The sequence below is a fragment of the Vanessa atalanta genome, chromosome 12 (assembly GCF_905147765.1).
Source record: "Vanessa atalanta chromosome 12, ilVanAtal1.2, whole genome shotgun sequence".
NCBI lineage: Eukaryota > Metazoa > Arthropoda > Insecta > Lepidoptera > Nymphalidae > Vanessa > Vanessa atalanta.
This window is the reverse complement of record NC_061882.1, coordinates 2,742,160-2,766,388: the sequence shown is the minus strand read 5'-3', so window position 1 is coordinate 2,766,388 and position 24,229 is coordinate 2,742,160. Positions and strand designations below refer to the sequence as shown.

Below are 24,229 nucleotides of genomic sequence, written 5' to 3'. Positions count from 1 at the left end.
TTTTTTTATCACTTTTTTAACAACAATCACAATGTTAAAGACGTTAAAGCACGATCAATATAGTATAAATAAAAAAAAATACGCTTTATATATTATTAAAATTTTTGCATCAAAGGCGTCTCAGCCAGACGTTACGTATAGAAACGTTGCCGTTACATTTTGAATTTTACTAACAAACTAAGTTGACAAAACGTCTTATTTTTTTTTAATTTAATTATAATAGTGTACGTTTATTTTTAGTAACAATATTAAAACTATATTTTTAATTTTATTAATAAAAAAAAAAAACTGTACAAAGTTTCGATAATATTGCAAGGCAAATCTCTGAAGTACCTTTTCTTTGCCAAACAAGCTTTGGAGCCAAATGTTGATTGATTGAAGACGTTGAAAGATTGAGAGCCGGAGCAGTTTGTTTATAAAATATGATTTTTTAATTCGACCTAAAGTTAAGTTTCGAAAAAATGAATATAAATTATCAAAGTAACGTTAATGGGCAAAGCAAGTAGGGTAAGTAGAGGCCATATTAGATTAATTTAAAGGTAGCATCGCAGTAAATTAAAAGCCTGAATTCATTGGTCAAGAAGACCAATTACAGCTACTACTATTTTATTCGAATAAACTTCAAAATGAAGCGTTTTTGAATCGTCAATATTTAAACACTACGACCGTTTCGGAAAGCAGCATCCAGCGAGATGAAACGGCAAGAAACTCGCATCTACCATGCGACTCTTTTAAAAGAAACAATTTTATTGAACACGAATTGTGAATAACAGCCAGTGCTGTTCAATCAAAGAATCAATCCTGTGATAGAACCTGAACCTAAATAAAGGTGTTTTTTCTAAAAACTATTATTTTAATGAATACTAAGATTTTTTGATTAATTTAGTCGTAATACATTTTTTAATTTCTTTAAGTGGTAATCTGATTTTTTTTTCCGGTATCGTATTACATATGCTTATAACATTGCCCAAAAACGTTCTCTGTACCGTATTCAAACGTAAAGTAAAAGTTACAAGTTTATTCTTATTTCTTGTATTTATATTTTTGTATATTATTCTGTATAAACATTATATTATCATAAATAGCAGCCGCTAATACATTTCAATTCTTTAAATTTTTCGCGTAATTATGTCCTAGAACTAATTTTGTAAATAGTTCGAATAGATCTTTTATGCAGAATAAATACTATTTCAATATAAGACTATGAAAATTACTAAAATAAAATAGTCTAGCAATACTTATGTGTAATAGTGCACAAGTCTGTGTGAAAACACAGGTTACACTTCCTAACCCTCTATCTGACTCTTATAATCCGATTGGACGGCAAATTCGATTTGACCGTAAAGCGTACAGGCGAATCATCAACGGCTTTATGCGCTATCCGAGGCAAAGGAGTGTAAACACTATTAACTTCCAGTCTCCGGACTGTTACTGAGAATTTTTCGATTGAAAAACCCAATAACTTTTTATCGGCCTGAAGTATGAACCCAGGACCTCGAGATTTCTGCTTCCACAAGACGAAGAAGGCAATCGTATACACAAACTCAAACTCAAACTCAAATTCCTTAATTCAATATAGAAGCATTACACTTTCTTATTGATGGTCAAATTAAACACTACCAACAATATAAAATACAATTATATTAGACGGAAATTTTAGATTTTTTTCAAGGCGCAGCGCCTCTTCATTTCCGAGACCGAGTGCTACTTCTATTATTATCTGGCTAGTCTGCCATTGGCTCCTAATTATAGAAATGATGTACTTCAAATCGAGCTTAGCTCAAAATTTAAGATGTATCCGATATATAGAAGCCTAAAAATAATTTAATTTTCTTTTAGGAACATTAAGATACTGTTTTTATTAATAATCGAAGTTTATATTATGATACAATAGATGACTTGTAATCATATAAAAAAATGTTAAAAAATTAATTTAAGTCGATCAAGCCCGTAGTTAAACAATAAATGAAATTCATTTTTTAAAATACAATTAATTTCTCTTGTTCGAGAGTTCCGATTGTGAATTCAAAACTCTTACGTAACTCCTAGAGAATATACCTTTCACGATTTTTGACTGCTAGTGAATAATATTTCATAATAACAACTTGGATTTATTCGACGACGTCCTTGGCTTTTTGGATTTGGAATTTAGTCAAACAAATTAAATTCTAATCACGAATGATACATACACACATATATATATATATGTCTATATGTATTTGACTAAATGAAGCTAGTTTTTGGTCACGACATAGAAAACTAATACAAACTGATTATAGCTCTAATTATTAATAACTACCTGATAATAAAATGACCTTTGTTACTTGCTTTCATTTTCGATTTGATTATTTAGACATTATGATGCCACTCCATAACATGCTGGCTAGTATTTTTGATACTTTTTGAAGTGAAGTCGATGAGACATGAATTCGACAATGAACGACAAAGAAACACAAATAAATAAATCTAACGTGTGTGAATTGCACATACACACTTTTTTATATCTTTATTATTAACTTGCCTCTAAAAGTTTTGCCATTTGCCTGTTTTTATTTTGACGGTATAATCAAAATAAATGATAACAAATACCTACAATAGTTCCACGCGTCAGATTTTATCAGTTGTTAAACTTTTCCGAACAATTCCACAGCCACAATAGTGACTGTCTCATGTGATATTAGGCTTCCCAAATTAAACAAGTATAGCAATATTAAATGTATAAATGAAGTGAATTATTAACACATATATGATAAATTATATTAAATAATTTTTAATCTAATCAAATGAGAGACAATGAGATTTATACATAGACAATTTTACTACAATTTAATAATACATATATTCCTAACAGTTTGTTTATATGAAATCAAGCAGATTGTTTGGTTTCTTGACGGAGATTGTTTTCTACTAATTGCAATTATATTTGTTATAGATGATGTCCGAAGGCCGATCCCGAGTTCAACAGAACGATCTTCTTTTACACGAGGCCGTAATCAAGAATGAACCAGAAGCAGTCAGGGAGGCTTTACGAAGACCCACAGATGTCAATTGCAGGAACAATGTAACACTATAATATGTACCTATATATTACAGTTTTGACATTTCAGGCAAGGAAAAAGTTTCAATACGGACTTAATGCATTTCCATTTAAAAAACATTATAATAAAACGATACGAGTACGATAACGTTTTTTTTTTTTTTGTTAAAGTAATACAACTTGGAAAGCGATGTTGTTTTGTCGTTTGTTTTATGCATTATACAAATAAATTGTACTGAAACGGATTGTACAGAACTACATACTACGAACCTGTCAGGGGTTCGCTATCCCTGGTGGCAATTAAAGGAGCACCAAAATACTTGAAGTGTTCGAAAAACTCTTTTGATCAAATAAAAACCAAATAAATACCAAATAAAAACTAGATTAGTGTTCGCTCAGTCGATTATCGTTATTGTTGAAAATTTTGAGGAGAGAAATTTCCTACTTTTGTTACAAAATATTTTCAGTGATAAATCTAACGTTCATCAATGTCTACGAGAACAAAAGAAAATTGTTTGATAAACAGGAAAAAGGCACAGAACTGTTTTGTCTTTACCCTTTACCTATGTATAAATTAATATTAAATTTGATAAAATTGTTAATCTGAGGGAAAAATTGCTAAAATATCAACCTTTACATAAGAAGATGGTTATAGTGTCTACTATAAAATTTTCTGTTACCTTTCGTCGTATCTTAACAGAACATTTCATAACAGTTTCAAAACATCATATTATACAAAATATATACAATCCAATTGAAATATTATTTCCAATGGAACTTTTTGAAAAATCGAGCGTAGTTGATTTGATAATAAGCTACATCTATGTTTTCTCGACTTCCGTAGAAAGACCTTTTTATTTTGAAACGATAGACATGACTGCATATTCGTTGAACCGTAACATTTTAGAGACGTTGAGACGTAAAAATTCATTCAAAAGTTAAAGTTCTTGCAGATGTGATTTCGTTTCAATTTTTCTCGTAAGAATTTTCTTTTTTATATAGAACTTAAAATATTCATGTAATTAAATCGAATTAACGAACTTTGTCCGGAAATTTGTCCATACATATTTTTCATTTGTCTATTAACTTTCGCCGGCGGTTTTTCCGAACCGATACGACTTGGGAACTTTCAAGAAAAGAGCATACTCCTTCCTTAAATGCCGGCAACGCATCCACAGGTAAGGTGTAGCAGATGTCCATGGGCGGCGGTAGTCACTTTCTCATCAGGTGATCCTCCGGCTCGTTTGCCACCTATCATATAAATAAAAAATAAAACTGTCTGTCGGCTTATCTGTTGCTCATTCACGGCCGAACCTCACGAATTTGATGAAATTTAGTATAGCAAGTTTCAACATGAAGAAAAGGCATAATCTACTTTACCCCTAACACCTGACGACCAAATAATAAAACGCGAAGCCGCGGGCCGCATATAGGTTTATATATAAGTTTCGCGAGTTCATAATCTATGTATAAACTTGGTAAATATAAAACATTTTAAAATTGCTATATTTTCCACGTAGTCTTTTAATTAACAACAAGAAAGACATAAAAATATTTATGAATTATACTACAGCTACAATATTATTCATTGAAAACATCGTTCTATTTTTTTAATCATACACATTCGAAGGCGGTTAATTTTTTATGAAGCTAAACATTTTTCTTACACTGTATTTATTTCAACTCGTTTCATGAATATTAATAATTTTATGTATGTTTTTTTTTTTCATAGTACGGCCGAGCGCCAATCCACTGGGCAGCGAGCAGAGGCAACACAGAAATAATAAATTTACTTATAGAAGCAAAATGCGACATTGAAGCTGTAGACAAGGTAACACTCACATCAATACATAAATCAAATGTTGATTTACTGGTAAATCAACCCTTGAAAGTTACGTTACATTATATTCTCGTGAGATTATAATCTTATACAAATATATTAAAACGTATTTTTATTTTTAATACGGCTGATATATACTGGGTCGTTCAGAAAGTCATTTTTTTTTTCTTTTATAAAAATTAAATACATTTATCTTATAGTGAACAAATATTAGTAACAAAGTAAAATTAGAGGCAAATTCTGATTTTCATTCAATCAAAATTTTCTGCGTAGAATCAATCATTTTTATTCACAAGTTATTCTTACTATATCTATGAGAAGTTAGCTGTAAAAAAATACAATTAAGAATTATTGGGAAAGAACCAAATTATTATCCAAACAACCTATTATGTATATTTTATTAAAAAAGTAACAATCTTTAAATGGAATGTTAAAAATGTCTTGAAAAGGAAATGTTAAGTTAGGCTATTTCACGATGCTTCTCCTTTGCAGGTCGGTGGATACACAGAATTTATTTAAAATTAAACACATGCAGGTTTTCTCGCGATGCTTTTTTATACCACCGAGCACGAGATGAATTATAAACACGAAGAAAAAATAAGCTCATGAAAATTCTGTGATGCTTGTCTGGTTTTGAACCCGCAATCATCGTCTAAGATACATTCATCTTAAGCACTGCGCCATCTCAGTTCTCATAACCAGAGACTTAAAGTGAAATCAAAATATACTACGCATATTTATTAATGTAATGCGTATATTGGTGCTTATTGAGTTATGAGAATTATTTTATAACGCCGTTAAGTTATAATCAAACTAACAGTGACTACTTTCGAGAGTATATTTTATTAGAGAACTATTATTTTTATGGAGTTGATTGATTATTCATATCAATAAATTTTCACTTTTATTTTTCATCATTAACAAGAATGATGTGGTGTTTTTTTTTTTATTTTCACCCAGTTTGGAATGAGACCACTGTTAATGGCAGCGTGGCACGGACATCTTAACGCTGTACAAACTCTCGTCAAAGCAGGCGCTTGTCTTGCAGCTACTAACAAGGTATGCTATCCCAGTACTTTGAACAAAATAATTTCTAAAGATTTATTAACAGACAGGATCAACCTTTTTTACATGTTTCACAAGAGTATCCTGCCTTACCAACACTTTTATTGGTTTTTATGAAAGATTTCCGTACAGCGATAATAATGAAACGATTACTAAAAAAATATTAGTTGAGCAACATTTTGAGTACAACTCTTTATTTTATTTTATGAGTATGACGAATACGTCGCGCTTCATTAATTATTTACTGCTTCATTTTATTTCATTTTGATAGCGTATACAGTTAATAGCGTATACAGTTAATAGTAAGTTCTTACTTAACATTGAAATTTACACTATATTCATTTAAAATTTTGAAATAATTTAGTTTAAGAATAATAACGATGGCCTGGTTAGTTGGTTTAAGTTTATGCTAAAAATATACATTTATTTATTATATACTAATATTAAAATTGCTTTAAGTTTTTACTTTAAAGAAAATATTATGTTAAAATCAATATGTTTTTAATATAGAAAAACAATGACATTCTTCAATGCGCGTGTGCTCGTGGATCCAAGGAAGTAGCAGCTTACGGAATAGCCCTCGGCGCTAAGATACAAGGATGCGACATGGCGGGAGACGCACCTCTTGCGCTCGCAGCACGCGCTGGCTACACTGCCGTCGTTGAACTATTGCTGGAGAAAGGAGCCTACATAGACGCCGTGAATAAGGTTAATTTGTCTCATGTTACTCATTTATAACTTGTAATTTGTATAGTTTTTTTTTAGGCCAATGCATGTTTATTAAGGAGAATTGTTTGTAACTCAGGACATTACTAATACCTTTATTCGGCTTTTAAGATAATCGCGTAAAGCAAATTGTGTTGGCTCTATCTTATTCTATTTATCGGAATTATGGGGTATTTCTATCTGACGTAAAATGTCTTAGCACTAAAACATTATATTGTTTGAATACTTTATAATTAAATTTCAATTGCTTTCAGCCATTAGAACCTACCCAGCTTACCTCTCATGAGCTTATATCAGTTTATTATAATTGTATCCCATCATTCAGACACTAAAATGTCCCAACCATCCGTGTGATGTCAAAAAAACGATCCCAAATAAATGGGATGAAGCAAGCCTATTGTGATATTAAGATGAACTTTTAAATCGTACGTAGGTTCTTTATTATTCAAATATGATATTCAAAATTTCCGTTTTTATTCAATTGTAAAATATATTCTGAATATCTTTTCTTTTGCATAATTTTTTCAATTAAGTATGTCATGAAAAGAATCGTTTGTTTTTCAATTAAGAGTATAAACAATAGTTTTATAAAAGTAGGCGCGCCTCGGGCGAATTGAGTAGGTACTGAACATCTTCATCGCTGCAGGTCAAATACCAAATTACTTGAATATTATAAAAATGTTCTACTTTTTATTTAAAAACTGTCAAGTCAAATGAAAAACAAGCTAGGGTTGTATCATAACACACAATTCTTGGTGGTAGGGCTTTGTGCAAGCCCAACTATGAGCCGATGTAAAAATGGTTAATATTTATTACAGCGCCATTGTCTATGGGCTGTGGTGACCACTTACCAACAGGTGACCCACTTGATCGTCCGTCTACCTATACAATAAAAAATTACTCACACGAGTTACATTTTAATATAATTCTTAAGCTACATGTGTGGGATCGCAGACACATGTGATAGAGGGGACAAAGACGTAAGATCACTTGTCAGTTTCGCTTACAATAACAGCGGCTAAGAGTCAAAATCAAAACGTCGGTTTTCCTATCACTTGTTGCCGCTATGATGAGACGATTAGAATATTATCAACCAAGAACTCGAAATCAAAATCAAAATATACTTTATTTAAGTTGTTCAGGCTCTTGCGAGAACTTTTGAATTTTAATTATAAATAAAATTTTGAACAAAATTTAAAGTTCAAAATTTAAAATTTCCATCAGGTCGGAGATTCAAGTCAGACCCTCTTTTCCGAGAATTAGTTACATACAATTGACTTATAACATACTTATCCTGCCTAGTAATCATTAAATACTATATATACCACACTTTTTATTATTAAATAATCCTTTATCAAGTGATACGCCTTATTCATCAAAGTTTTCTTAACATATGATTTAAATTTATTGTTTGGAAAAGCTCGATAGACACAACTTCGGAAAATAATAAACTTTGAAGTATTTGCGGTTTTGAGCTCTCGATTTACAGTTTAGATCAACGTTAGAGTTCCAATAAGCCATCTCAACTTCAACCATGAATATAAATAACAAATCCAAAATAACTCTACATGGTGATAGGGCTTTATGTAAGCCTGCCTGGTTGGTACCACCCACTCATCACATATTCTAATGTATTGTTGTTTTGGTTTGAAGGCTGAGTGAGCCAGTGTAATAAAAGGAACAGGGATATAACATCTTAGTACATTAGCGATGTTAGGAATAGTTAATACTTCCCAGTATCATTTTCAAAATGAAGTGATGACCACTTACCAAGTAAATAAAAATATCTTTAAAATAAATAAATCTTATTCTAATATTTCATATAAGGTATACTTTTATAAATTGATATACATATATACTAAGAATAAGATTTATATTTGTTGTCACTTCACACGAGGTATGATGATGATGATGTCGTCCTGACTGGTTTCCTATATCCTTTTTATCGACTGATCTGTTACCTAGTGTTTGAGGAATTATTCTCTCTAACCCTTGCTTTTCCTTTCCTTCACAAGTCTATACGTGCTGGTTCTCGATGACACCGCCAAACTGTGACATCAATTCCATCACGCACGAAGAAATTTAGCAACTCTTTTCTTTGTCGTACCACCAAAAAACCTCCTCATGTAACCTGCGTTCCTTCAAAAAGGCGTAAAGAGGAATTTTAATGGCCGGCATGGCGAGGGCGACATTCTTCCTGACTGTACTAGCCGAATTCACATTTGGACTCCATTACCACTTAACATAAGGTGCAGTGTAGTCATATGCTAACCCATATAATATTAAAAAAAAAAACAGTCTAAAAACGAATTATTACATACAATGTTGACGTGTAAAAAAGATCAATATCTTGAAGAACTAAGAAAAGATTTTTAAAGGTTACTACACTTTTTTTCAAAAAAAATAAATTGTTATCTCCGTCTGTCGGTACGTCAAATATTGTAAGCAATTCAAATTGCGTGTCCAAGTAATGATTGAGACATAAAATTTAAGCAGCACGTCAGTCCTTTGATTTCTGAACATTATTATTTTTATTTAACAAAAAAAAAATACCCGACTTTTATACCTACGATTCCATCAATAATATAGCGGCAATCGCGTTTGATTTGTTAGCATTCATTGAAGAGTTCCGTTGTCTGTCTTCGAAACTCATCATTTGTTCTTTATAAAATGAAAATGGGGACAATTTCGGAACAAACGTCTTACGAATAAATAATATTTTTTCAAATTGGTCTTTAAACGAGGGTCGTTGTGCACGAACTACCATACATAAAAATATAGATAAACATCGAAATTGAATAACTCCTCCTTTTTTGAAAACGGCTAAAAACGTAATGAGATGCAGAATGTCAATCGAGCGGTATCAATAAAAACACGGATAATGAGTACCCAGATATTTGTTTTAGATGAAGAAGTAACAAATAAACATGTAAATAGCTTTGGGCAAATTGCTAACAAGACCTCGAATACATTACACAACAAACAAACTCTGATTATATAAATATATATTTTTATATCATACAAATATAACCTTACCTATATTTTTGCGTTTCTTCCTTTCAATGACAATTTATTTTTACAGGCTGTACCATTTTGTTATAATAATACAATATTTATTACTTTATACAATATAATGGATAGATTTATTTAACTACTTAAACCATCTCCAGCTTTAAAGTACGTATTATTTAAATATATTTTTAATTAACAAAATTGAAAATATATTTTAAATAAAATATTGATCAAATAACCGATCCTGTTATTTGATGACGGCAAAAGTTTTATAATGTATTATTTAAATATTTAAACAATTTTAACTAGAAAACAAAAACTATTTCTACCAGGTAACCATAAGTCAGGCTATAGTCGGATTAAAACGAACGTAACTTGCTATAACAGTTTTCCAATAAACATGGCGGCTGGCCTTCTCCCATTGCATATTGTATCTGTCAATTTCAGAACAGAACGTTAAAATATATTCTGACCCACCTATTCATGGTTTTAAGTGCTTATTTATTGATTTGACCTTTACTTGGAAATTGCTTGTTGTTTAAATAATAGTGCCTTTATTAATTAAACTGTTTTCAAAAAAAATTATAAAGAAGATTCCATTTTACTTATTACAATAAAATATATAAAATATTTTTTTAATGTTGCGAATTAGTATAAAGTGAAGGGTAGCTGATAATAATTATAAAATTAAGACGTATTAACATAAAAAATAAACAGGTAGGACGAACTGCTCTTCATGTCGCCTGCGAAGGTGGTCACTGCAGCACTGCTACTCTCCTGGTAACTAAAGATGCATCGCGAGAAGCCCGAGACAATTCCGGGCGTACACCACTTCACCAAGCCGCCGTACATCGGCATACGGAACTAGTGAGAGTTCTCCTTGATACGGGATGCAACGTAAATGCCACAGATAATGTGAGTTTAAGCTAGCGTGGTGTAAAATAATTTAATCGCTTTATTAAAATAAACTTTAATTGCTTCTATCTCCCTAGTTTAAAAATTGTGCGAAGATGGCGTCAATAATTTTCTTTTCTTTTAAAAAAATAAATATTATTTTTAAGTATGTATATTGTACGTGTATTATTAATATTATATATTCCAGATTAAACCAACATTTGAAAATGCTATTTATGTAATTACAAATATGTTTAAAAGTAATTGTAAAAACTGATATATTTCTATAAATTAGAACGGGGTAACCGCTCTACAAATGGCATGTGCCCAAGGTTGTCGCGGTATCGTGGAGCATCTACTTGCGTTTGGGGCCGACGTGCATCTTCAAAATAACGTAAGATGCTTAATAAATATATGTTAGTTAGGTTATTGTGAGCGACACCCCTTAGCAACTAAATAATATAACAAAACTCTACTCCTTTAAAACTTATAAATAATAAATATTGGACAACATCACATACATTACTCTGATTCCAATGTAAGTAGTTAAAGCACTTGTGTTATGGAAATCAGAAGTAACGACGGTACCACAAACACCCAGACCCAAGACAATATAGAAAACTAATGAACTTTTTCTTCATCGACTCGGCCGGGTATCGAACCCGGAACCTCGGAGTGGCGTACCCATAAAAACCGGTGTATACACTAATCGGCCACGGAGGTCGTCGTACTTATGATATCAGTTCCATTTTAAAATAGGAAGTCAATTCGTTTTTAATGAAATAAAAAAACGAATGTACGCCCTAGTCTATGACTTTTAGCGATTTAGAACAGTTGGTGAATCAAGGACACTGTTGTCTCAATTTTTTCGCCTATTGCACATAAAAAAATAGATTGCTCTCAGAAGGTACTGCAACAAATGAGGATATGACCATTGAACATTTATGACGGTATAATGACTCAATATCAATTACACTCATTAAATAAGGCTCTCACCTACATACGCTATTGTTTGTTTTTGCTTAAATTAATTATAAATACTCTTATGTATAATAAAAACTGGGCTTAATAAATAATTTTATCTAAGAGATTATGCTGTGTAAACTGTTACTTAAATAAATATGACTGTCAGTAACATTTATGTAGGTGGATTTTAGCTGCAGCTTATTTTATTTATTGTTCTTGTAAGGCGTTGGCTCATTCATTACATCGCCTATTAATTTGGTAGGTGGGCTCGTCAGCGCTCCACGCGGCGTGTGCGGCGGACGCCACAGACATTGTGGAGCTACTCCTAGCGCACGGAGCGGACCCAGCTTTGACCGATCAAGTAAGATGCATTTAAGATATATTTAAAAAAATATATTAAAGGCTGATGATAGATAAGCTGACTTTTGTTGTATGATTATATTAAAATAATACGTAAATATTCATATAAAAAATAATTTCAAAACAAAAAGTAAAGAGTTATAAGGGGACACCCGGGTTTGAACCGGGGACCATTCGATCTGCAGTCGAATGCTCTACCACTGAGCTATATCCCCATATAAAACAAGAGTGAAGTTAGCGTTGGATTATCCCGCCGCGAGACTCATGCATATGAAGTTAAGCCTCCATAAACGCAACCCACGAATGCAAAACAAAACAAAAATATACCGATAATAGAACACTGCAACGCCGCTGCGCGTCAAGGTGTGCAAAGAATATGAAACCTGGAATTGAATTTTTTAACACAAACATTTACCAAGTTACTACGGTTTGATTAAAAAAAGAATATCATTATTAAAATAAATTCAAATAATCACAAAATATTTGCGGATGGTATGGTATGGTATAAAATTATATATATACGTATGACATAGCAGTTTTTTTGTGAAATAAGTAATAATTTGTGATCTTATTCTGACAATGCGCAGTAGAACTACTTGGTAGTAGGACTTTGTGTAAGCCCGTTTGGGTAGGCACCACCCACTCATCAGATATTCTACCGCCAAATAACAGTACTTTGTATTGTTGTGTTCCGGTTAGAAGGGGGGCGTGAGCCAGTGTAATCACAGGCACAAGGGACATAACATCTTAGTTCCCAAGGTTGGTTGCGCATAGGTGATGTAAGAAATAGTTAATATTTCTTACAGCGCCTTTGTCTATGGGCGGTGGTGACCACTTACCATCAGGCGGCCCATATGCTCGTTCGCCAACCAATGTCACAAAAAAATAGGACATTAATAAAGTATTAACTGAAATGATCTCATTATTAACTAATAATTATGTACCTTCTTTTGTTAAAATAGCACACACGTAATAATTATTAATTCAGAGATATCAAGGCATGTCGTCAGGTAAGCTACGGAAATTCGAAATCCAATTTAAACTTTTTAATTTATTTTCCTGACGTTGATCATGTAAGCAAATACGTTATCATCTACGTAATATTTATTTTAAATGGTTGACTGATATAAAACCTACCACCTAAACAGGTAGGTCTAACAGGATGAACGTAGTTGAGCACTAAGGAAGATTTTTGTCAAAATTTTGCCTAAGGGGGTTAAATAGGAGACAAAAGTTTTTATGGAAATTCGTTATATTTGATCGGTTTTTAGGCTTCTTTCAGTGAGTTAAAGAGAGTTGTTAAAGCTTTTAATGAAATTTAATTACCAAAGAAAGTTATTTTGGATAAATAATGTATGGACATTATGGAATTCGGAATTTGATGCAATTTGTTATGAAGCAAACTTGAGCTCTAAGGTAGGACTTTTCATACCAAACACCTGAGAACCGAACCCCAAAAAGCGAGTGAAGAAGCGGGCGGCAACTACCTTTATATATAGCAATTACTTGTGTCACGTTTCAAATTTAACCTTAATTCCACAAACCTCAATTCGACCTTTAAATAAAACGCGTAAAAGGCTTTTCTCCAAAATATATATTCAATTTTGAAAGCTAAAAAGGTTTTTGTTTTGCGTTAACGCTGATTGTTATCACAATGTCACGTTGGAGTAGAGTATAATCTTATTTTGGTTCCGTCTTGCCTTGTAATTCAATCACAGTGATAAATTGATGAGTTTATTCCAAACAAAACTCAATTTCTACTGTATAAAAAGGAATAAATGGAATGCTTAATATACTTATAAACGTCAAATCGATAAAATATTAATTAATTCTGGTTTTTTTTTCAACCAATGTGACATCATTTTGTTCTAGTAACCAGCCTGTAAGTCTCCAAAGTCCTAGTTTCCAATCCGGAGTGGGACAATTATAATTAAAATTCTCTGTAACAATTCTTAGTAGCATGTAGAGGAATTAGAAAGTCACTTACTTGGTGGTTGAGCATTGTGAAAGCTGGGTTGGTACCACCCACTAATCAGATGTTCTACCGCCAAACAGCAATAGATACTTAGTATTGTTGTGTTACGGTTTAAATGATGAATGAGTCTATGTAACTACAGGCACATGGGACATAACATATTAGCTACCAAGGTTGGTGGCGCGTTGGTGTAATGTAAGTAATGCTTATTATTACTTACAGCATCTATGTCTATGAATGGTGGTGACCATTTACCATCAGGTAGTCGATTGCCCGTCCGCATAACTTATAATAAAAACAAAAATAAAAAATAGAAGTGTTACTCGGAAACCCCATACTGTGTCTAAGCTATTTCTGGTCGTGTCAGATTACCATCCCATCGGATTATGGGTAAGGGATTACGCTACAATAACTCCCGCGTAATTCAATCAAGAGAACATTATAGTATATTACGTAGCAGTTAAGAAAATATTAGACAAGAACCAAGTTACCGAAGTTAAAAGCAATAATGTTAATACAATTTTAATCTTCAAGTTTTTTACTGTACGGTGTAGTTATTTAAGAACTCTTAACTAATGAACTTAATCTAACTATATGCCATAATTGTTAAATTTCGTCATCTAAGAAAAAAATTAGATAATGGATTAAGTAATTAGGTATTTTATATGAAATTATGCTAAGTTTCTGTGTAAAATAAAATTTAATACTGTAACATGACTATTTATATGATAAAAATGATATTTTATTATAAGGGTACTTGAGTAAAGTATATTTTGATTTGTTTTTTTTTTTCATTTTTCGACCCCAACCAGTGTTGCCGGTTCAACTAGACGACAATGTCGTCAATGTTTTGATAATTGATATATTCAACCAAAACTCATAATTGAATTTAGAATGGAAGTAGCGAAACCGATTTTTTTTTAGAATCATTTTCATTTTTCTTAAAATGAAAATAGTTCATCACTATGATGCTAAAACCTATGTCATATAATGTCTGCTTGTTTTTTTTTAAATATAAAAATTACTAAAAACAAAATCATAAAAATATTTTAATCATTAAATATTTATTTTATCCGCCTAATGTAAATGTTCCTAATTGATTAATATTGTTTTTTTTTATGGCATTGGTTGGCGGACGAGCATATGTGCCACCTGATGGTAAGTGGTCACCACCGCCCATAGACAAAGGCGCTGTAAGAAATATTAACCATTCCTTACATCACCTATGCGCTACCAACCTTGGGAACTAAGATGTTATGTCCCTTGTGCCTGTGATTACACTGGCTCACTCACCGTTCTAACCGGAACACAACAATACAATGTACTGTTATTTGGAGGTAGAACATCTGTAGTGGGTGGTACCTACCCAGACGGGCTTGCACAAAGCCCTACCACCAATTTATATACTTACTATAAACAAAATTAAATAATTGAAATTGAATAAAGGTAATCGATTTACCTTTTCAATATTTTACTGAACACATCAATAATTCATACCCAAACAAAGAAGCGAAAGGTTAAAGAAAAACAGAATATACCATGAAATAATAATCCGCCGCGAGATTCCGAGTCTCGTCGCTCACAGACTCGCTGTTGAATTATTGAAGACTCCCGCGCTGCGCTACTCGCCTGGTAACTCGACATCTGTTGCATAATACAAATGAGTGAGAAACTTGTGCGCGTTTGACTGCGATTAAAATGGCTTACAACTTATTTATTCATCGTGAACAAAATGTCGTCATACCGTTCTTACAAAAAAAAAACCCTTATTGTTTTTTTAAGTTTGACATAATGTGTATTCTCATTTGCCTTATGAATGTTATTACATGGTATTTATTAAAACATGTGACATATAAACTCATACATATTATAAATACATTTCAGGTTTCTGCATTTGTCCATCTATATTAAATTTAAGTCACGAAAGCACACAATCCTCCAATCGCCCATTATTCTTAATAAGGGGCAAGAGTTTTGTTATCATAAATAATAATTAATTGATAAAACGATCTTCTTTACTTGACTGCCGACAGAAAAACGTATTTAATATAATAACTACCTAATTGAAAATAAGTGTTAAAAGCAACGATAATTTTAAAACTAGCTTATACAAAGGTATAACGCCTATAAGCTATTTTAGCATTGATTTATAATAAGAACACAAACATCTCATAAAATGTAAAAAAATAATGCGTAAGATACACACACACGCTTACGTAAATAATATTTAGGTATGCGTTTGTTTTTAAAGTATTTTAATAAAAAAAAAAAAAACATTTTCTCATGGCTATTGAGGACCAAACTTTTCAAATAAGTTATAAAGTCGTGTCAGACGTTGAAACGACGATGAACTACGACTTCGTACAAAGTGAAGACGGTTAACGAGTTTCGTGTGAACGAACAGTTTCCTTATGAATTTCCAGCAAAGCATCATTATCCAAACTTGTAATAAGTTTAACCTACTCCTTTTACTGGAAATACTTTAACAACTGCCTGAGGTGAATAAACAGTTCCCAATAAGATAAGTTTTAAAGAGTTTCTTAATAAGTTTCAAATACACGATTACGAATTTATATAATAACAGCTGCTATGCATGGTTTCATCCGCATTAAACGTTTCTACTGAGCCAGTTGGCCGGAGCATGAAGTAAAATAGCCTACCTAGCCCCCCACCCTTCCCTCAAGAATCGCGCTAACACTAAAAACTAAAATATTTTTCAAATTTGACGCGAAATTTCAGCGCGTTTTACAAAAAACATTACAAGTAGCTCGCCTTATTAAATAAATATAAATAGATTAATTCCGACTTACAAGTTAACACTGAAATGTTGAAGAGGTTAACTATAACATGCAATAGAGTAACTGCTTGTACTTGTTGAACATTTAAACTAAGGCTTCTCCTGTTGAGGAAACATATTCCACCATGCTACGCTCCTGTTTTGTAGATGACTATTGCAGCGTGACTTTATTATTATTTTATATATAATTCTATAATAAAGTAACCTAAGTTACTACTTATTACATCAGCTAACTGCCAGTGAAAGTCCTGTCAAAATCGTTCCAACCGTTCCAGAGATTAGCCGGAACAAACAGACAGACAGACGGACAAAAATTGTAAAAAAAAAATTATATTCGTATATGTACCGTGCATACATTCATATGCATTTAGTAAAAAATGGTTATTTGAATATTACAAACAGACACTCCAATTTTATTATATGTATGTATAGAATTAATAAGAAGTTATCTTAAAACTAAACACTACACTGATATAGCTTTAATCGTAATAGGAGATGTACCAATGATGATGTAACGTTAATAAGTATATTTGCCTAATAAAATAATAATTGATTACTATTTAATTCAAACGTTAACTAAACATTGTTAAAGATTACTAAAGTACAAATTAAATTATGTTTGATAATGCACTATAATAGAACTAAGAGGTACGAGCCTTCGTGAGTGAACAGATCTATACTTCATTGTGTAAAGCCCGCCTGCCAAGTATTCCGAAACAAAAACAATGTGACTCTGCTGTAAATATAAAGGTATAATATATTATTTAATACTATTCTTATTTGCCAGTGGTCTCAATCGCCCTTGAGCGTGGCGGGTGGCGCAGCGGAGTCCCCTCCGGAGGGATTTAGACGAGCGGCCCGAGGTTCCTTCTCAGCTATACTGGATTTGTTGACAGCCACCACCAACCTAGATCATCATCAAGTAAGAATATTTTAAATTTCGAATAAATCAAAGTTGTCTTTATATATTGAAATATATGCTCGTATATCTCGATAAGAATTTCATTATTGTTAGTATTCTCGATTAGGTCCAAACATGAAGTCCAACTAGTTGGCATACGACAGTGGATACCTACTGGATTAATCAATACGCAGGGTTAAAAATTACTCACTTAAAATTATTTTAATTAGTTTAACTTAGAACAATACAAAATTATTTATAAGTATTTAGATTCACGTACATATATATATTTAAAGTCGTTGCTCCGCGTTATTTCACGCATAAGTGTAAACCCTTTTTTTAATAATTATATTTACAACGCAATGTTTTAATCAAACAAATAAACTCTTCAGCTATACAATATTAGTATAGATTTTCATTAAAAAGCAATTTCAGATCATACATAATCTATTAACCATCATTTTTGTCTTATATGCTTTTTCGTATCCTAAAGGCCCCTCTTTCAATTAATTCTGACATGCAATTACATATGAATATCCCTTCTGCTTTGTTTACATTTCTAAATTAGCTAATTAACTCGTTCAATTACGTAGGTCAAACAAAAGTGACCTAAAATACTATTGTTACTTCCAAATATTCAGATCAACTAATTTTAATATTTTCAAGTCATAGTTTACATTATTAATCGATATATTTTATTTATTTATTTTTATAATACTAGTGATTATAAAAAATATTTTAATACAAAGGGGATAATTTATTTTTGTATAAGACATAAAAAAGTGTTTCGTTAGGATTATTTTAGGTTAGAATTTTTTTTTATTATATAACTTATTGTTATGTAAAATAAATTACTCTATTATACGTTTCTTGTCTACAATATACTATTACAATAAGTGTATCCTGACATAAATGTATCTATATGAAGTATTATTTACTTGATGTACGGTTTTGTGCAAGCCCCTATATATAGGTACCATCCACTGGTTATATCTTTGTATATCAGGGATGTTACGGACATTACATTTCGGATATCGATATGGATACGGATTTGGATTACCGATAGTTTTGGTTACGGCTACGGAGCTCTATAACATGCCTAGTATATATTCTACCACCAAGCAGGAATAGTTAGTATCGTTGTTTACAGTTTGAAGGGTGAGGAGCTAATTACTACAGGCACAAGGGACATGACATTTCAGTTCCCAAGTTTGGTAGCACATTGATTGTTATAAATTTTATACGGTGCTAATTTCCATGGCATCGTATGGTAAGTGGCGACCACTTACCATCATATGGCCCCTTTGACCATCCGCCTAACTACATACATAGTTTTATAAACTCTATTCTTAGTGATGTTAAATCATAATTGTTTTCGAAATATGTATCTTCTTTAAACTTTTTTAATAAATCTATTTTACTTGAAACCTACCTCGCGACCGTTTCTCAGAGCCCGGTTAGAAATTATGTTCAAAAATAAAAAAAGGCTATTGACGTTATAATTCTGCTTTGTTTAATTATTTAAAATTAATTAGTAGTGATGGACTTTTCTTGAAACATTCTTTAGTAAAATACCTTATAAGTACATAATTAAATAATTCTTCTCAGACAGAAACTTTAATTCTATGTCTATATCTAATATTTAAATATACCATATGAAATCTATGCCTACATCGGGTTCAATTATATCCAATTTCCTACACAAGCTCGTACGCCGGACAAACAGCAAATGACGAGTTAATTGTATTTGTAAACGAGATTGAACAAATCTGTCTCTCGTTTAGCGAATCGATGCCATTGGTTTGTGTAATACATTGCGGTATCGTCAAAACATTCTCGGATAAAATCCGCTCCGATTTCATGTTTCAGAGAAGTTTTCATACTAAAAAAAACGTTTATATGTATCATATGTATGAATTTTGGTTATGTACCCAGTACCTATATTCACAATAACATTGATTATTTTGATAGAATCAATGATCATTACTATACAAGCATACAAAGTGAGGATAAGCTATATTCGGGGCTGATAGTCCCAAGTTTCTGACTCCGCAAAATCTCTCTCTATGGCAAGATATTTTGTACATAAAAACTACACAATATTTTTTACTTTGACAATTAATAAAATAACTGAGTGATAGAGCTTTGTGTAAGCCTGTCTGGGTAAGTAGCACCCAATAATCATGTATTGTTTGAAGAGTGATTGAGCCAATACAACTACAGACACAAGGGACGTAACCCAAAGTTGTTGACACATTTGCAATGTAAGGGATATTTAATACATATATCTTACACCACCAATGTCTATGGAAGGTGGTGGCCACTTACGATCAGGTGGCCCTTTAGCTCGTCAGCCAAACTATAGAAAAAAAATATTTAATCATATTTTTATGTTGATTCTCTATTAGGATATTTGTATATAGATTTAAGTTTGTTTAAGTAATGGACCCATAGGTCATTACATATAATTAAATTATTGGAATGATTTACTATGAAATAGTTAATTTCGTCACTATTGTGATTAGCACGCGTCTTGCAGATGGTCCGTCGATGTTCTTGCTTCGTGTTCATGCCACGTCAATTTCCCTTCATCAGTATCAATTTCCCGTGCATGTCAAAGCTTGGCGTTATTGCATTTGTTACTTCGTTAAGCGATCGACTACTCAACCCTTCAGGGAATAAATTCAATAAATAATAGCGTAAACTAGTTAGTGATGCTACTGAATTGCTTTTGACCTATTTTAACATTAAATGAAAGTTACTTGTTATTTATTTCCCAGTATAATTTAGTTTTATGCATATCAGTATAATTTAAAATACTACCTACGTATTAATCGTTCATGTTGTCGGTATAATATTAATACTCACGCACAACTCCATATAAACGTTACATAATATTTTAAATACCCTTGGTTGTATTTATTTCATATTAGAAAAACCACGGGTGTGGGTACTTATATATAAAATTATTTGTGTATAATATTATCATATACAAACGATTAATTTCATACCATCTCACTAGCCCCCCGCTTCTAAGTATATAACCAATCATATTTTTCTATAGGTGATTCGTATGGGAACATGGTTTGCTAAATAAAAATTCCTTTTTGCTTCTTAATTGCAAAAGTTGTCATGCTTGATGCGTCATCACAGTCTATTATAAATAGCAATCAGTGAATAGCTACGAGAGCAGCGCATCGCCACGTACCCGAAGAACGTGTGACAAAGTAGCTCGACGTGGAGCCGTTGGAACCTTAAGCCACTTTTAAGTGCTACCTTTGCTATTAAAGTATTCATTCATTTTAGGTAAGTTAACACCATAAGGAAACCTTTATTTATTGGACACTCTGACTCTGACATAGCACTAAGTTTTCATATCATGCTTGCAAGACAAGTAGGTAATGTCATCTAAATTTATTAATCACCGGATGAATATCTTTTCAGGAGCAGTCTGACGGTTCAACGTCCCCACGTCACGAAGATAAGTCCGGCGGCCATTCTCCTGCTACTAATGAAGGTAGTATTATTTTATACCGATATTTTATGTACTTAATATGTACACGATAAAGTAAGCCTACTTAGTGAAATGTACTGGGCAATAGGTTTATTTACAATACATACAACATTAGCCTCCTAACAATAAAGGCTAATTCGGCTGATTTTTGACTTTTTTAGTATGTGACGTGTGATATCTTCGCCGATTGAGAAAGGACATCGATTGGTGATTCTTATTTTATTACCTCCAAGGTGGTCTCTTTGAATATTTATGTAACTAGGTACCTTCTTAAAAATGCAAACTTACTGAGGGATTTCGTTCTTATTTCCTTGAAACGGCTGTCTCATTTGGTGATTAACTATTATTATCAGTAAATGTATAGATATTACTCTAAATTGTCTTTCTTTGCCTAGCAAATTACTAAAAAAAATATATTAATAAAAAAAATATATTCATCAAATATAAAGGAGAAGGCAACAGCGAGAGGTGATGGTCAGCGACCACTCTTCTTGATAGACTTGCGCAGCGAGGCTTTGCAGCAGACACACGCCTGGCTCTACCGCCTACAGGTATTGTCTATTTACATGTTAAGTGTCTACTCGACATAATTATTGTTCTGTAATAGATGTTGAGATTTGATCTTTTATTGTGACACAGTAGTGTGGGCTGATTACGTTTAATCATTATATATTGTCTACTGGCTGTAGACAATATATACCTACCTAATGATTAGGCATAGATCATTTTTTCACCAAGGCCCGCCTTTCTGCGTTCAAAATGATCGGCGGGCATTAGTTGTGCCGCTCTTGCTTAAAATACAGCAAAAACATACACATTAGATAATATTTGTTAAGTTTTCTTTATTTACCCATACTGTTTTTTCTATCGTATGGTCGCGTTTACAACTTATTTTATAATTAAGTTTTTTTTTTAAGAATTTCATCACGCTTAAGAAAACAAAAAATACTTTCACACATACACAAATTTTGCTCGTAATACAATTTTCAGCTGCTGCTGAGGGGATTGCTCATTGCTCATTACACATTGCTATCGATGTTATTGTTTGTGCGGTTTTATAAAAAAGATTGTACTTATCTACTCGTTTAAAAATGTTGACATTGAATTTAATCTTTGTAAAAAACGACTACTTATAATAAAGATAAAAAGAAAATATATAGATAATTACTTAGTATAAAGACAAGTAAGTACAATATAATTTCCGAACATCAACAAAATTCTTTCGCATATTGACGGAAATCACGCACCCACATATAATTTGAACGAAGATCAAAAATCGACAGTAAGAAAGTTGTTTGCGGAAATCGCAAAGATATGGGGGGGTTACTGCTTGCCGCCTTTGATAAAAACCATTCATTATATGAAACACATTTTATTAGTATATGTATCCAAAGATAAGTAAATGAAAAAAAACACGCAAATTAAATCGCGTGTAGTTGAGGTTTGAGAGTGGTTTTTCCAGACGGCAAGTGACTCCAAAATAGTGATAATAATTTCAGGCCGAAAAACAGTATCGTTCTACCTCAAACGAAAAGAGAAATCTATACCTAACCTAAACCAGTGATATGCACTGGTTTAAGGCTTTTGTCAACTAGTTATTAATATATTAATAATTTTCAATTGTCACATCTTGATAGAGTTAAGAATAGGGTATACCGGATGTCCTAATAGTAAATACATATAAGTGTTATGAGTGATACGGGACTCGTAACTTAGTATGATAATAAAATACAATCAATTATAAAATATATATATTTTATATATCCAAACCAAAACAGGCTGTGCGAGATACCGTGAGCTATGCTACCGCGCGTCGCAGGCGCATGCGACGCCAGACCGTGCGCCGCAGCCGTGCGACTGCGTCAACTGCTCGCGAAGACGCTCTGTAGACACCTGACCAGCAGACGATCCCGATTCGAAGCGTCCCATACCCACCGCCACCATCGTGGGAAGATCTTACAAATTTTAATCCCAAGCTTCAAATAATTATAGATAAAATTTCTTAATTTCACTTATTTTCATTCAGAGAATATATGCTATATAATTAAGATATGTGCTACTAAATTTGGCGGTATTTTACAATCTACTTATATAAATTGCAATGGGTTATAAAAGGGGATATTTTTGTAACTGTCAACATATTGCGATGCCATTTTTTATTGTACCACGATTCAAAGCCTAGATATAAAAATTACTTGCTTTTCAAATAGGACATACCTACTCATTTAAGTACTTCATAATAATAAAAAGGTACCCAACAGTTAAAGGTAGACGTTTATAACCATACGCTTTGCTATTGGTTTTGCAAAAGCGAGCATTACAAACAGGTTTTGTTTAATTTATTTTTATTTGTAACAAACAATATTTCTTCCCTTTGACTACAGCAACTGGTGTATAATTATTTTAGGTTGATTGGAGCACTTTTTTATGGATTTTATTATCCAGAGCAATACTATTATTGTACATGTGATTCGCTATTGATGAATAGGAACTCAAAATATCAACGAAAATCGGCTAGTGTTGTCAGGTTACTGTAAAGCCTTGGAAGTAGGTCAGAGGGCCTAAATAATCACACAAGAATGCGTAATATAAAAAGTACTATTTAATAAAAATATAGATTTTTTTCATTACCCTGGCAACCCTACACACAATTTGCAAACATCACTCTCTCAGAGGTAATATTAAATTAACCAAAATCAAATAGAAACTTTTTTTATTATGAATATTCCCTTGACTTGACATTTTAAGGTATCTAATTATTTATACAAGAATTTAAAAATCATAGGCGATATTTAACTTCTTCATATTTTTTGTGTGGTAATATTTCGAGTCAAAAGACGCTTGTTTCCTTATCATTTCAAATCAGCACACTTAACCTCTGAAAGCGGAACGCTATCTACTTTTTCCTATTGATCTAAAGTAATTATGAATTTAATTCGATATGAATGTTTGAAATATATGTATATACATTTTAATAATTTTATATAATACCTTCATACCGTAAAAATAAATCTTGCGACTATCAATTGATATGTCTTAATTTTTCCCTAGATCAAACCAGTTTATATTTACTTATAAAAATTGTTAAAAGTATAGTGAAACAAAACGATTTTTTAGACTTTCAAATACGAATTCCGCACAT

The 24,229-nt window shown here is 32.1% G+C and overlaps 1 protein-coding gene and 1 non-coding gene across 2 annotated transcripts in view; one reads left to right on the top strand and one right to left on the bottom strand.

Moving 5' to 3' along the window:
- Positions 1-23,761, top strand: part of LOC125067802 (ankyrin repeat domain-containing protein 29-like) — a 51,961-nt gene extending 28,200 nt beyond the window's left edge. The window contains exons 2-12 of the mRNA XM_047676586.1: positions 2,933-3,061; positions 4,770-4,868; positions 5,838-5,936; positions 6,453-6,650; positions 10,398-10,595; positions 10,870-10,968; positions 11,803-11,901; positions 17,460-17,594; positions 21,018-21,090; positions 21,537-21,638; positions 22,866-23,761. Coding sequence (XP_047532542.1) covers positions 2,933-3,061; positions 4,770-4,868; positions 5,838-5,936; positions 6,453-6,650; positions 10,398-10,595; positions 10,870-10,968; positions 11,803-11,901; positions 17,460-17,594; positions 21,018-21,090; positions 21,537-21,559 — 1,152 coding nt within the window. The 3' untranslated portion in view covers positions 21,560-21,638; positions 22,866-23,761. The remainder of the gene's footprint in view (positions 1-2,932; positions 3,062-4,769; positions 4,869-5,837; positions 5,937-6,452; positions 6,651-10,397; positions 10,596-10,869; positions 10,969-11,802; positions 11,902-17,459; positions 17,595-21,017; positions 21,091-21,536; positions 21,639-22,865) is intronic.
- On the bottom strand, positions 12,044-12,115 carry Trnac-gca. The gene has a single exon. It is a non-coding gene; the product is annotated as a tRNA-Cys (tRNA).
- Positions 23,762-24,229: the final 468 nt, after the last annotated feature.